Source organism: Haliotis rufescens, unplaced genomic scaffold, assembly GCF_023055435.1.
Source record: "Haliotis rufescens isolate VD_foot unplaced genomic scaffold, xgHalRufe1.0.p SCAF_17, whole genome shotgun sequence".
Lineage (NCBI taxonomy): Eukaryota > Metazoa > Mollusca > Gastropoda > Lepetellida > Haliotidae > Haliotis > Haliotis rufescens.
In genome coordinates this window covers 12,083,382-12,099,008 of record NW_025963857.1, presented here as the reverse complement: position 1 = coordinate 12,099,008, position 15,627 = coordinate 12,083,382, and the positions used below count along the sequence as shown (strand labels likewise).

General features: G+C 42.5%; 1 protein-coding gene across 6 annotated transcripts in view; it reads right to left on the bottom strand.

The window, feature by feature from the left end:
* Positions 1-6,331: 6,331 nt before the first annotated feature.
* Positions 6,332-15,627, bottom strand: part of LOC124112522 — a 216,327-nt gene continuing 207,031 nt past the window's right edge. For 5 of the 6 annotated variants that reach the window (XM_046472685.2, XM_046472683.2, XM_048397549.1 and 2 more), the window contains 3 exons: positions 15,140-15,250; positions 10,070-10,236; positions 6,332-9,105 (listed from right to left, as the gene is read on the bottom strand). In XM_046472685.2, coding sequence (XP_046328641.1) covers positions 8,419-9,105; positions 10,070-10,236; positions 15,140-15,250 — 965 coding nt within the window. In that variant the 3' untranslated portion in view covers positions 6,332-8,418. The remainder of the gene's footprint in view (positions 9,106-10,069; positions 10,237-15,139; positions 15,251-15,627) is intronic. The other variant, XM_046472688.2, reaches the window with a different exon arrangement.

The following is a 15,627-nucleotide window of genomic DNA, read 5'->3' as shown; positions in this document are numbered from 1 at the left end:
GGTCCATCCATATGATCCACAGGAGTATGTCGGTTGATAAAAAACAATGTCATGTAACTTTTGGAATATTTTTATTGAGTGTCAACAGCTCACAACATAGATTTTGGAGCATTGACAATGAGAACAAATTGCTTGGAGACTCTCTCCATCAATTAAATAGGAGGCAGAGATTGCCGCGGCAACGCAGCGTGCCCGCATATGACCAGCAGCAGCAGCAGCAGCAGGAGGAGGAGGAGGGAGGGAGGGGAGGGGGGAGGTGATGGGATAGCAGCAGCGCCAGCAGCTGCAGGGACGACGCACGGGGCGCAGGCTGGAGGACGGCCCACAACACCATGACGAAGAACGTCCGTGACTTCAAATAATTTTATCCTCTGCCTCAATTCAATTGGAATGAATTTAGTCCTGCTTATACAAATAAAAATGGCTTTTCTTCAAAATATACCTTGGATTGAATTGTAGGATTATTGACAGATTGTTCAATCCCAGCAGCAGCGTAAGGAGACACTCTCCCACAAGTCACGACGTCCCTCTTCATGATGAAGCCAGTATATTGTAACTTATTTGAGTGGAAAGGCCGGCAGGCAGGCATGTCGCCACCAGGGGGAGCTATCACACGTGATTTCATCTACGAGCAAATGCTTAAATGATACAGGTCCAGGCAGACAGTCGCCCACAACAATAATCAGCCATGAAATGATCATACAACCGCTGATAAGATCAATATGGACATTCCCCACTGAACATAGCATGCCTGATTTATGGTTGCGACCAACCCAGCAGGACAACAGCTTGGCTCTAGAACATTAGCAACAGGACTGTGTCAGTCTGAATATGGAATAGTAACTTGACAGTGGTGCAAACTCGTATTTACTACATGCAGCAGAGAAAGAAGCCTTTGGATAATGGGCATGTTACTTTACAGCCTATGTTTAACCTGGCAATCGAAGCTCAGTACATGACTTTGTTACACTAGGGCTACAGACAAGCTGCTGCATCTGCTGTTGTCAGCACTGAGGAAAAAAGCAAAAGCAGCATTCAGACAAGATGAAGGCAAATCAGGTCGTCGGGTCTTTCTATCATCAGCTGAATTAAAGTGACAGACTTAAAACTTCCATGTAACCAACACCAATGGCCATCTTAGACCTGACTAGCCCAAATCTTGCAAACTTGGGTAACGATAATATGTTAACAAGTCACACAGCTGAGTAACGCAAACTATGGAAAATGAATCTGCCATTTTATGGCCTTGAAGCGATTATAACAAATGTGCATTGAAAAGGCTTGCAGCTGGGAGGGGCCTGGCCCACATTTAAAATGTTAAAAACTCTATAAATTTTTCAAAAATTATTTATGGCCTCATTGTTGTACTTGCCTTCCACCCTCACAGACCAGAATGGTACAGTCCGTTTCAAAGCAGGGGATGTATCATTTAAAGAAGTGAGGGTGGAAGGGTGGCCGAGGCCAACACAAGCGAGTACTGTGTTATCTTAAACAATGTCCACTTTGACACATGTATCGACTATCTCAAAATATGCATTTGTTGCAAGCTAAGTGTTGCATGAATCGTCCCAACATGGGACACCCACCCTGCCACATCTTCCAGTTTCTTTCACAAGTCATCACTCAGAAATCCAGCACGAATCCTACAACAGTTTCTAGAAATACTAGTGTCTTTCAGTCAGAGAAATATGGAATCAGAGCTAGCAGAATGAAAAGAACAGATTCATAAATGTCTGTTCCTATTTAAAATTTCTTAAGGCTTAAAAAAATAAAAGAATTGATTCTCAGGCAATGACTTTTGAAAATATAGTGCAGGAGGGCGGTTGATTTTTTTTATTTTGCTTGTTGAAACTAGTATGTAGTATGAAACCAAGGAACCAGTGGTGTACCATCAACCTGGGAAAGGGCCTCCCTTCAAGCCTACAAACTCCTATTGCCACCGTGACCATAACACGAGATGCGCAGTAAAGCAGTGCATATGTAAAGGGGAGTAAATGTGTGCTGTATTGGATTGCATTGTTTTTAAGTATTAGGATTATTTAATTTGTTTAAAAATGGAAATAAAAATGAAACGTGCGGCAGACTTTATGATGATGCGGGCAGTGCCTGAGAACCAAGACTCTTTTTTTTTAAAGCCTAATATATATAGTTCTTTTTCACAAGTGCCACAATACTCCAATGTACTCAAAAAAATATACTGTCAGAGTTGGAAGATCGATATCTTTCTTTGGGGAGGTGACAGGAAGACCACATGATTCAACCACAAATAACTTCAGTTCAGAAAAGGAGTTCTACTTGATCCTAAGGGGTCGACCAATTGATATTCCAGGGGCCTGGCATTTTATCGAAAAAATAAGTTGTCCCCCAAAATGCATGAAAAGAAATAATTATGCTTCAGACTGTTGAAAGAAGAAGAAACTATCTGCCACAAAAAATACATTGTTTCAAGATATTGTTTAAAAAAGAACATTTAGGCTCATAGGTTTAAAAGAATAGGTGAAAAAATACCAAGTCTTGATACAAAATCCCCCCGCCCCCTCCCCCCAAAGATTATCAAATGGTAGGTCCCTAAGTACATTTTCAGGGCAAAGTGGGTCAGTGTTATTATGACAATGGGGAGGGAGCGTGGGTCAGTCAGCTCAGACAAGTCGAGGCCTTTGAGGCTTCTATCACAGATGACCTACTGAGACTGACCAATGACAGACGAGAGAAATGGTGGGAGGTCAGATGTCAGCAGAAGATGTGGTAGGGTAAGGTAGCTTCAAGTTCTGCACTTGAGATGCTTACATCTGCTCCCGAATTACACAGATGCCATTTTGTATTCTTCCAACAAAGGCTGAGATCTAGACAATACATAAACAAAATATTCACAACAAACAAAGGCTAGACCACTGTCGTCATCGATATAGTGAATTAGGTGAATTAGGGCTCCAACACTACCAGTGCTTACCGAGTCTCCTACGATACACGGCCACAATAGTCCATATATGGAAACAGCATTAACATGTATTACCATGGTAACAGTCTAACGTATCCTAGAAACAAGACTGCATTACCATGGAAACTGGATATAATTCTTGTAACAATTGGCAGTACCATGGCAACAGTGTTAAACACTTGACAACAGTCTGTCACCATGGTAACAGCCTATGTAACAAACTAGTCACCATGGAAACATATTTATCACTTGGAAACAGCCATAATCCTTCCGACGATGGAGTGTTGTCACCAGGCACCCATGTCAATCAATGAGAGTGAATGTCAGACACTTGTGATGAATCTAGGAGCCTACTAGGCCTTGAGAGACGACATGCGGAACAAGCTTCAAGGATGGTGCTCAGTCTTTGGTCTCTGAAGGAATCTGCATACAACTCAAACAGCAGGCCGACATCAAGCGCGTTGACGGACCGACCAACCAAGACGAAATTACGCAGGACTGGCGAAGCAAGGCTAGTCACATGACATCAGCTACCACACATAAAGATAGACAGCATCAATGGTTCACAGGTTGTCTCCCCTGTCCACTCTTGGCTACGGCAGCTTCCACAAGCTGCTCCATCTGTGGCATCTGCGTCGTCATGGGCACAAGACAAGCATACCAACACTGAATGTAACACGTCTTATCACAAGGGTTGTCTCCCCTCCTATCACACCTCTCCAAGTTTGCATCGCAGCAGACGACAAGTTCCCCCTGCCACCATTTACACTCATTCCATCTTCTGCTCAGATGACGATTTAAGCAGTACATCACCATAGCAATGTTGACAGCAGATGTTGCACAGTTCACTGCTGACCAACACCACTTCAACTGACTATATCCAACACACCCACACATTTAGCTTGATGTTACAGACTTCACCAGTCACCTCAGGCTTGAAGCACCTGTATCCTGTCTGTACTGGCTGTCTGCCATTATGCAGCGTACATGCAAACTTTGCAGGCTGGCCACTGACCCGCCACAATGACAACTGCGGCTTAATGGGCAACTCGTCTGTCATATTCATCACCAGCCATCGTTGCTTTGGAAGATGATCAAGTATTGCATTTCTCTAATGTATCACAAAATAAAGCCAACACAGCTTGTCTAATCAACAATGGAGACTTGTGAAATAATGGAAAACATTGGCAGTCAACATCCCGCTCACACAACTTTCTGTCCTCACTCACTCAACATTCAGTCTCAGGTCACTGTGGCAGCAACCACGAACATCATATCAAAAACCTTAATGATACAACTTTTTAAAACTTTACACAAAATGAAAGAAACTAATTAAGGCAATGTTTGCACTTGTATTTCATTTGAAATGAAGTTCTAAAAAAAGTTCTTATCTTGACTCATTCCGTAGAGAAACTGTGATAGCTAATACAGAACTTTCTGGCCACCAATGATTTGGCCATAGAACGAACACAGCCCTTCATAATACATTTAAACAAACTAATGACTTTAATCAGGATGATGTGGTTCAAAAACGTTAATTACAATTAATTAAGAACAAACTAAAATATTTATCGTATCATCTTGGCAACTGCAGCAGACGACCATGTATACTCATACTCTGCAAGTAATACTTTCTTGGCAACTTTTAGTACCACCTCATAAGTAAAATTATCAGAGCTCTAAGAACCAATACAAGGTACTGTTAAACAGTAGCCTGCCATTTATAGTGTCAAGAGCACACTTTATTGTTTAAATGTGTACCATTCTCTACAAAGTGTCACTTTTTAGTCCATCTTCTTTGACAGATTTTACTGAACTGTTGATTCATGCTGTAACCATCAGGCCTTGAAAATAATATCCCCAAGAAAATATTTCGTCAAGCTCAATTGCAGACAAAGCCATTACAAGAATCTTCAAATGTTTCCTTCAAACACAAAATATTGCGACATATATTTTTTTTTCTGTCTGTTGGAATGTCATCTCAGTTAACTAAAGAGAACCTCCACAAATTACTATCCCAGATGAATTCTGTTTATTTGTAAGAAAACAGTGGTTTGAGATTGCTGCTGTCACAGGAACACCCGTCTGCTCCCCTTAAACTCTCAGTTTACTGGTAATATGATAGTTAATATGAAATTATATTTCCAGTTGACAAACCAGTGAGGGGAAAAAGTATTTGGCTTTAAAGCAGTCATCACTTGTTTGTAAACGTAATGGCTACAACATGTTGCAAGACCATGCATTGTATGAAGGCCACAGAGCACTATTTGAGATGTGACTGGAGGGAGCGACAGCATGGAGAGCTCTGGACAGAGGCTGCACTGTGAGGAGCTTAAAATTTTGAATTTACATCTACTCCTGCACTACAACGATAATTAGGATGAGTGAGTGAGTGAGTTGGGGTTAACGCCGCTTTTAACAGTATTCCAGTTATATCACGGCGTGTCAGCTTAATGTGGGAGGAAAGCCTGAAGTGATGCAGGTCTCAGACGTTTACCACTTCGCTGAAACCCACGAGCACGGGTATGGTGCTGACAAACCTAGAAACATAATCGGGGCGAACCGGGATTCGAACCCAAAATCATAAGTTTCTGGCGTGCCCAAGGGACGCAACTCTGCACAGCGAATTGCGGCGCCTTAGACGACTGGGCCACCTGTGCCCCCGGTAATTAGGATGAAGATTCACTGGATGATGTAAAGTAGAAATTGATTTGGGTTTAATACAGCATTAAACAGTATTTCAGTTCACAGGCGGATCCAGAGGGGGTGTCCAGGGGATTTTGATATTTTGGACCTCTCCCTTTTAAAAATGCTGGATCCGCCCTTGCAGTTACATCAAAGGCAGTCAGCAACATGCTGTGGGAAGTGTGAGTGAGAGAGAGAGAGAGAGAGAGAGAGAGAGAGAGAGTGAGTGAGTGAGTGAGAGAGAGAGAGAGAGTTGGGTTTAACGCCGCTTTAACAGTATTCCAGTTATATCACTGGTGTCAGCTTAATGTGGGAGGAAAGCCCAAAGTGATGCAGGTCTCAGACGGAGAGAGAGAGAGAGAGAGAGAGAGAGAGAGAGAGAGAGAGACGGAGCGAGAGAGAGAGAGAGAGAGAGAGAGAGAGAGAGAGAGAGAGAGAGAATCCACTGACAGCTAAGGGGAACAACTCTGCACAGCAAATTACAACCACTTTAATACTTCAAGCCTGGACCATCATTGCATCACACACCCCACCCCCATCCTACAATCTTTGTTTATGCTCCTTCACGGGGATATATTCACTATATCTCATGTGGTTTGTTTGGTGGGTTGTCTTATAAAGATTGTGGGATAAAAACATATTTTGATTATGGCTACCAAAGGTTAAAGATTTAGGACGTGTACAGAGGGTTTTCATTTTTCAGGGTACTCTTAGTGACATTCAATACCATCGGACCAATTGTCCTGGCCTCGGGAGTAAAACAAAATCATCCTAGTTTGTTTTTGGTGTCTCTTAATTATTTTAAGGAGACCAATGATATTTGAGCATGAATGAACTTTTCAACATGTTCAATAATATTTCAACAATTACAATTTGCCCAAATCCATAAATTACTAAAAGTCTGTGTAAGGTGTATGACATTTTTTTCACTTTCCCACTCTCAGATCAGATACTTGTTTTTTTAGCTATACTGGAATATACCTCCATCTTATTTATTTGAATGAAAGCACACATATCTTTAAAAGATATGTCAATGAATTGGAATGAGTTACACGAAAATAATAAAACAAATTATATTATTTCCAACTCTGAACATACAAACTTTATAAATATCTATTCAAGAACTCTCAATACTTGCATAAAAGCCACTCAGAGATAGTTTCAAGCACATTACGTATTAACTGACAACTGGTCTTATCACAAATGGAGTCATCCAATCATTCCTCACCATCGTCATATTGATGTCAGACAGTTTCTCAGCGTTGCCATACAACCCACACAATCTCTCGTCACAATCACTTAAATGCATCACAATTGCTTTCATCCATCAAAACCGTCTTCGAGTGCCACAATCGCCCTCACACATCACCATCGCTTTCATACCTTAAAATTGCTTTCATGCGTCACAATCATAATCACCCATTCAACAGTTTTCCCTATAATTTCACAATCAAATGTTTTTATCGAGGTTTTTTTCGTGTTGTAAGCAAAAGCATTGCCACAGAGTCCATTCAACGATGTGTTGTTGTGTTGTGTTCCGTTGTCATGTCACGCCACGTCTCTCCATGTCGGGCCACACACGCACACACACGCATGCTCACAGCATGTCCGGCCTTCTCTTGTGTCCATCCGCATGTTTCCATCTTTCGTGTTATTCCATCTCATTCTCCGTCACGATCCCAAGTCGGCTTAGCCACCAACCAATGTTGAACACACTTGAGAAATACTGGTTCAACGTGCTTACAACTCAAAAACATAATGTCAATCACACATTGTCCAAATATACCAGTATAGAACGTCTTGTGGTAGAGTGTTCCTGTAACACTGCCTGCACGCCGCAAGTCTACAGCCAAGCATGACTAACACCTATTTCAATTCCTTCTCATAACTTAAAACCATCTTCATAAGAAATATCTAAATTCTTCAACAAAACCCCATTCAACAAATCAACCAATAAAAAATAATTTGAAATTAACATTTCATTGAATAAGTAAAACACCCAACAATTAATTTTGACGCTAATAATACCATACACTAGGTAGTATATCTGATAGTCAGAAAATATTCCTTATTGCATCGGTTTCTGTCATGTTCATAATTTCATCCTGGCACGCCTAATAGACTTGGTACCTAAATCTTCCCCTCTTTGGTATCCTCAAATTCACTGCAGAATAGTTCTCAAACTGAAGGAAGCATTCATAAAATATCAAAATAAATCCATGTTCTCTGGCCAGTTTCATGCACTTCTCTCATCACTAACAATAGTCAGTTGTTAGTTGGACTCCTATTCATGGAACAGTTGATAGGTGATATCTTGTCTCAGGATTCTGTAACAAAAGATCCAGGTTGACGAATATGAAAGAACCTACAAACGATAAATACTAAGTCTCTGTAAATAATTCATTGAAAACATGTCTATCCACTGACAGGTGATCAGCTTCAGAAAGTTGAGATGAAATCGTGCATGTTACTCCTCTGGGTAATATATCACAATATCTCCTGGAGCCGGCTCGCAGCAGGGCAGGAAGGATGTATGGAGCTTTAACAACCTCCTATGCAAAGTTGATGGACTTAAGGAGCAGACAACAGAGGCACGGCGGAACCTGTGTTGTTGTGACTAGCACCAAAGTTAAACCAGTATTCCCTGGCTGCAACCGTAGGTCACATGACCTCACACACTCTGAAAACGGTCACCAGAGGGAGCCACCTCACCTTCATATCAACATGTCAGTTTGTCCATCTGTCCGCCTCGACAGGATCATCTTTCACAGTTTAGCCCATATGTCAGTGTTTTATCATACATTAGCTTTGTCCGTTGACGGCCTATACATATTAGCACTAGTCACATTGAAAGCATTGTGGTAGTCCGGGGGGCTGCTCCGTGCCGAGCTTGACCTTGACCCCTGACCTTCACCTCCAGGGGCGGAATTGCAATGCCTGTGCCCACCGGTCATTATAGATGGCGCTGTGGGCACCGAGTTCGAGCTAAAGTTCTCATACCCTGGTGGTCGGTCTGAGGGCACATTCCTGACCCCATGCCCCACAGAGGAAGAGGAATAAGTCCGAGAATGGGAATTTGAATAAAAATCCGGATGACTTTCCCCATTGGCTGAGCCCGACATACTATAGCAACGTATCACAACAGGACAGCCATTGTAGTCCTGCACAGAAGGTTGTGTCTTTGTATAAGAGTCAAACGACCTGTTTGGTGACTCCGAGTAAGGTGGTGGGCTCTCCGTGTCGTGCACAGTCCTATTGGGTGGAGGCCGAAAACACTCTAAGTTGGCCGCGGCATTCTGGCGATGATTTAAGATATCTTTTTGACTTTCTCTATACCCCTCCTCCCCGTCTTTGGAGCGCGGAACGTGGGGTGGGTATCCCAGGTCACTGTCGCGTTGCATTGACTTTATCTGTGTATATCTGTCCTGTAACAAAGACACTTGCTGCTCCATGTGTTCTTGTGTTGGACTTGACACCAACACCTGAAACAGAAACTGGGACTTAATCGATGTAAACAAGTCAGTCAGTCAGTTTGGTTTAATGTTCCTTTGAACAGTATTCCAGTTATATCACAGCATGTCAGCTTGATGTAGGAGGAAAGCCTAAAGTGATGCAAGTCTGTAGATGATTACCCGTTTGGTGAAACCGCAGGCACGGATTTCACAAACCAAGAATTGCAATCATGCAGAGCAAATACTGGATTTGAACAATGGTCATAGGATACTGTCACAACTAAGGGATGCAAATCTGCACAACAAATTGCAGCATCTTAAGATGGCTCGGCCACCATCGTCAGAACTTAACAGATTTGTATACACTACATTCTGCAGCTATCTGTGATTAGGCATTGCACACAAGCAATGGCATGGTTTCAGCAAGAGTGCTCAGGCCAAAGAGACACTTGCATCCTTACCGTGAGTTTAGTTGGTAGTTGATGCCACACTCAGCAATATTCCAGCTATGTGACGGCGGTCTGCCAATAACTCATTCTGGATCAGACAGTCCAGTCACTGACATCATGAGCTTCGATCTACGCAATTGGGATACAATGACAGGCATCAACCAGGTCAGAGAGTCTGACTACCCGATCTCGTTAATCGCCTCTTATGACAAGCATGGGTTGCTTAAGACAATTCTGACCTGGTCCCACTTGCACAAAATGATCTTAGCGCTAAGACTATTGTAAGCCCATACTAAAGTATGGGAGTTACGATCATCTTAGCGCTAAGATCGCTTTGTGCAAGTGGGCCCAGGATCTTCACAGTGGCCACAAGGAGACACCTATAAGTCATACTGTTACTGGTAAATACAGGTTTACTGTCGTCAATCAGTACTGGACTGATGTTACAAATTATTCGTCCTTGAAAAAAACAACACTTCTGTGATCAACTCAACTTAAGCCTAGCACAACATCGCTCTAACAAAACCGCAAAAAGGTCAACTTACATCTGAGTTTTGTGACGGAGGTCGGAGCTGTCCTTCCCTGTTGTCGTGGCGCCTCACTCTCGACATGATTCTACAGTTGTTGTGCCTCACTAAACACACCACAACGCCGAGCAGTGTGATCAGGATGACAAAGCCGAATATCAAGATATAGGGGATGCTATCACTTTCTGTAAGAGACCAAAAAAAGGGGGTGTGATAGAAAAACAGCTTAATATCAACAAAATTTGACATCTGGACCAGACAATCCAGTGATTGACATGATGAGCATCAATCCAAGCAATTGGGATCGATGACATGCTTGAACCAAGTAGCGAGTCTGACAACCCGATCCCGTTAGTCTCCTCATACGAAAAGCATAGTCGCATTTTACGGCAAGCACTGGTTGCTGAAGACCTATTCTACCCCGGGTCTTCACAGGTCAGGTTAACATGAACACCCCAGACACTATATGGACTCCGAGCCGTCCAGTCCTTCTATAATAATTCCTTTAACGCCTACAACAAGCAGGGTAACAAGTACCATCTTTTAGCGTGAATCTCCAGATGATCGAACCAACTACCATCTGTTCTCCAGGCAGACTCCACATCCACTACACCACGGTGTGTAGAGTGAGTGAGTGAGTGAGTGAGTGAGTGAGTGAGTGAGTGAGAGCGAGCGAGGGAGCGACTGAATGATTTTAGTTTAATGCTGATTTTAACACACTCAGCTATATTCCATCTATATGATGGCGGTCTGTAAATAATTGAGTCTAGACCAGACAATCGAGTGATTGACATCATGAGCATCGATCCACACAATTCGGATACGATGACATGCATCAACTAAGTCAGTGAGCCTGACCACCCGATCCTTTTAGTCGCCTCTTACGACAAGCATAGTCGCCTTTTACAGCAAGCATGGGTTGCTGAGGACCTATTCTACCCCGGATCTTCACGCGTCTAAGCCATCATGAAGCGGACACCCGAAGGAAATATAAACAAGCCTTGCTATGCTTAGTCCCACAACATGAGTTCACTTTTGTCCGTTCAAGCTTGAAATACACTCTCTGTAGATATACATGTTTTCCATATAACATCATCTGCATTCTTTAGTTAGTGAGTGAGTGTGTGAGTTTGGTTTTTACGCCGCTTTTAGCAATATTCCAGCAATATCACGGCGGGGGACACCAGAAATGGGCTTCACACATTGTACCCATGTCGGGATTCGAACCCGGGTCTTCGGCGTGACGAGCGAACGCTTTAACCACTAGGCTACCCGACCGCCCTCTTTAGTTAGTAGTTTGATGCCACACGGAATATTTCAGAGAGGGAGTGGTTACTCTATGTAAGCTTTGGATCTTCACGGGCCAAGTATTTACCAAATACCCTCATTACACACATACAAGGTCTGAGACACAGCACTTGTAGCCAGGTCTGCTCCTGAACGATCACTAGACCGTGCAGCTCTGCTTATATCCACCTATGTATTCTTCTCAATGTGACAGCAGGATCATACAAGCATAGCAGTCACAGTTGTCCTCTAAATCTATAATTACAGCGCGGTATTTTACTTACGCATTTGAAAAGAAAGTCTTCATGGGTTATAAGGTCAAAACATTTTATAGTGTCTTTTTCAAAAAAAATTAAAGTCTTTAAAAACAATTTTAAAACATACTACTCTTAAATTGTAAACCCTTATGACGATTCTTTCAAGTATGCACATCAACAAGCATGGCATGCATGCAATACACAAGCTCAGATAACTTCTGTTGAAAATCCTGAACAGTTTATGCATTCTTATATAGGATACTATTTTCCTATCACAAATCATCTATCTATCCAAATCGTCATAAATAAAACATTCCAAACTGCCTTTCACATACCTGAATATGTGCATATTTTCACAAATTTAGGTCAGGGAACAGCTTTTCTATTTAACCATTGCTATTTTTTAACCATATAATTGATCCAAACAATTGTGAGTTGATTTTAAGGAGATAATCAATTGAACATGATTGCAACGTAAGTAGCATCTTACCAAGGGTTCTGAAGAGCACAAAAAAGCAAACTCTAGCAAAATAAATGTCTTTTCAAAGGTAATGTATAAAAACATAACACAAATCTGGGGCGTCCAGGGGTCCTTTAGTGCATATTAGTGCATTCTGTAGTACCGGTACTTGAATGTTAAGTAAAGACCTAATAAATCTATCACCTTAACATTCAGAAACAACAAGAAACGCTTCATTCTTAACCTAAACTTCAAAGACAGATGCATACATTAAAATAACAATATTTTACAAACAATAAATTTAATATCAACAAAAATGTAAACTATTTCCAATTTTTAAAAAATGACACCACCATCTCCGCCGATTGTGTGAGAAAATTTGCGGATCAAGTAATCCATGTATAATTCCCTCTTCACATTCGCTGTGATGATCGGTCCTCACATCCCGCACATCCCTTGTACCTACATCGTCACCACTGATGTGGCTCTCCCAACTCTCCTCCCACGAATCACATCCTACACAAAGCCTCGGAACGATGACAACACTTTGAAGTATGCCTGGTACACAAGTAAATGGCATGCAATCCACAGGCTCATCTGACTTCTGTTGAAAGCCCTGTCTGGGGCCGTATCGTATCGTAGGTCTCTGTGTCTGGCAAGTTGCCAGGTCACTGTGATCTTACAGGCCCCGTCATCGACAGGTGGCTTGCCATTTTGAATTAAATATCAATTCGTAACATACCCCTTTCTATATATTACAAAGCGTCTTCTGTTTGCATTGGGGTGGGTGTTGAGGTAGTGGTGGTTGTAGTTGTTGGGGGTGGTTGTTGGGGGTGGTTTTGGTTGTTGACGGTGTGTGTTGAGGGTGTGTGGTGAGGGTGTGTGTTGAAGGTGTGTGGTGAGGGTGTGTGTTGTGGTGGGGGTTATGGCTGTTGGCAGGGTGGGGTTGTGGTGAGGGTGTAGATGGTAGAGATTGGGCGGTTTTTTTTAGATTTGTCACACTAGGTGTACATGTACAGCTACATGTAGTTGACATGTTCTAATTTATTTTGAAGGTGGTGTGGTGTGGTGTGGTGTGGTGTGGTGGTGGAGGAGGGAATGTTCTACTGTAAAGTCTTCATACATTTCATACATTGGCCATATCTTAAATCAATGTTTGATCATATTGATATTTGAAGTTCTATTCTAGCCTTAGTGAAACATTCAGAATTACATTTTAAAGTGAAGCTAGCAGCTGCCAACGTCTGACCTCAAAGTGAGTGTTTATTGAATTTTGTCTCTTACAGCAAAGTGAAATACCTGTCAACACTAATTTTCAGTGGTCCATTCATATAATTTTCACAGCTATTTTTCCCTGTACACAATCTGTTTCCACCACGGATAACCAAGACTGGCTATTCTCTTGCATGGACGTTGTATATTTATGGCACTATCGGCAATATTCCAGCTGTATCCCGCTGACCTTCGAATACTTGAATCTTGACCAGGCATCCCAACCTGGTCAAGGTTGCTTTTAGCAATATTCCAGCAATATCACGGCAGGGGACACCAGAAATGAGCTTCACATATTGTACCCATGTCGGGAATCAAACCCGGGTCTTCGGCATGACGAGCTAACGCTTTAACCACTTGGCTGCCCAACGACTCATGTTGAAAGATTAACAATATGCTTGCTTCATAATGAATTCTAAGAACTGACAATTTTCATTGACACTGGGGCGGTGGGGTAGACTAGTGGTTAAGGTGTTCGCCTGTCGTGCCAAAAGCCTGGGTTCGACTCCCCACATGGGTACAATGTGTAAGGTCCATTTCTAGTGTTTGTTCTGTGATATTGCTGGAATACTGCTAAAAGCTTTGAACTCATTCACACCAAATTTTACCAGCGTAAGCTACACATTATTCAAAGCAGTCATGGCACTGTAGTAGGTCATGTAAACCTAGGCTATTATGGTGGTGTGCAATGAGGCTTACACAGACTCCATGATGCATCCTTAATGGACACCCATTTAACTCTGCTTGTTCTGCTTAAATCGTTAAATAATTCTTCTTAATGAATATCCACTAGGGACATGGACTATATTTCTCGTATTTGTTGAGCCACATGAGTAGTTTGGTGATCTGTTTCTTGTGATCAGTTATGCAGTCATCATTGTATGACCTCATTATTGATCAGAGACATTTAAAACATTCCCTAGTCCTGAATAAGTAATAAAGCCTGGGATATAAGTTAATATCCTGTAATGACGGCCACCTGACACACTCCAGACAGCGAATGAGTGAGTGAGTGAGTGAGTGAGTGAGTGAGAATGAGAGTGAGTCATGTGTCAATGCGAGTGCTTGAGTGACAGAGTGAGTGAGTGAATGAGTATGAGAGTGAGTCATTTGTCAATGCGAGTGCTTGAGTGAGTGAGTGAGTGAGACGGTCAGAGTAAGTGTGATGGTGAGTGAGTGAGTGAGTGTGATGAATGAGTGAGTGAGTGAATGAGTATGAGAGAGTCATTTGTCAATGCGAGTGCTTGAGTGAGAGAGTGAGTGAGACGGTCAGAGTGAGTGAGTGTGATGGTGAGTGAGTGAGTGAGTGAGTGAGTGAGTGAGTGAGTGAGTGAGTTGGGCTTAACACCGCTTTTAACAGTATTACAGTCATATCACGGCGTGTCAGCTTAATATGGGAGGAAAGCCCGAAGTGATGCAGGTCTCAGACGTTTACCACTTCGGTGAAACCCACAAGCAGAGGTATGGTGCTGACAAACCTAGAAACATAATAGGGGTGAACCGGGATTCGAACCCACAATCATAGCTTTCTGGCGTGCCCAAGGGACGCAACTCTGCACAGCGAATCGCAGCACCTTAGACGACTGGGCCACCCGTGCCCCCGAGTGAGTGAGTGAGTGAGTGAGTGAGTGAGTGAGTGAGTGAGTGAGTGAGTGAGTGAGTGAGTGAGTGAGTGAGTGAGTGAGTGAGTGAGTGAGTGAGCCACCATCATATTCCAGCTATGGTACATCAACCTGTAAGTCTGGTCCAGACAAGGGAGCGACTAGCGACCTTCTGCCCTCGGAAAAAATCCACATACTGCAATCTACTTACTTGGAGAAGGACATCTATCACTTTCGTCTGATTTGTCAATGCAGTCTGTTTTTCCGTCACACAAATTGGCAGAAGACAAACATGTGCTTGAGTCACAGCGATGAGCACAATCTGTAAGAAACATGAAACAAACGTGAGAGAGGGAAAGAGAGAAAGAGAGAGAGGGAAAGAGAGAAAGAGAGGGAGGGAAAGAGAGAAAGAGAGGGAGGGAAGGAGGGTATGTGTTTTTAGAGAGTGTAAGTAATGCGTGAGTGGGTTAATTGGTTAATTGTTGTGTTTGTTTGCTTGTTTGTTTGTTTGTTTGTTTGTTGTTTGATGCAATATTCCAGCTATATGACGGCACTCTGTAAATACTTCAGTCTCAAGAAGACAATCCAGTGATTGACATCATGAGCATCGATCCACGCAATAGGGATACAATGACAACACATCAACCAACTCAGCCAGCCTGACCACTCGATTCTGTTAGTCGCCTCTTACGACAAGCA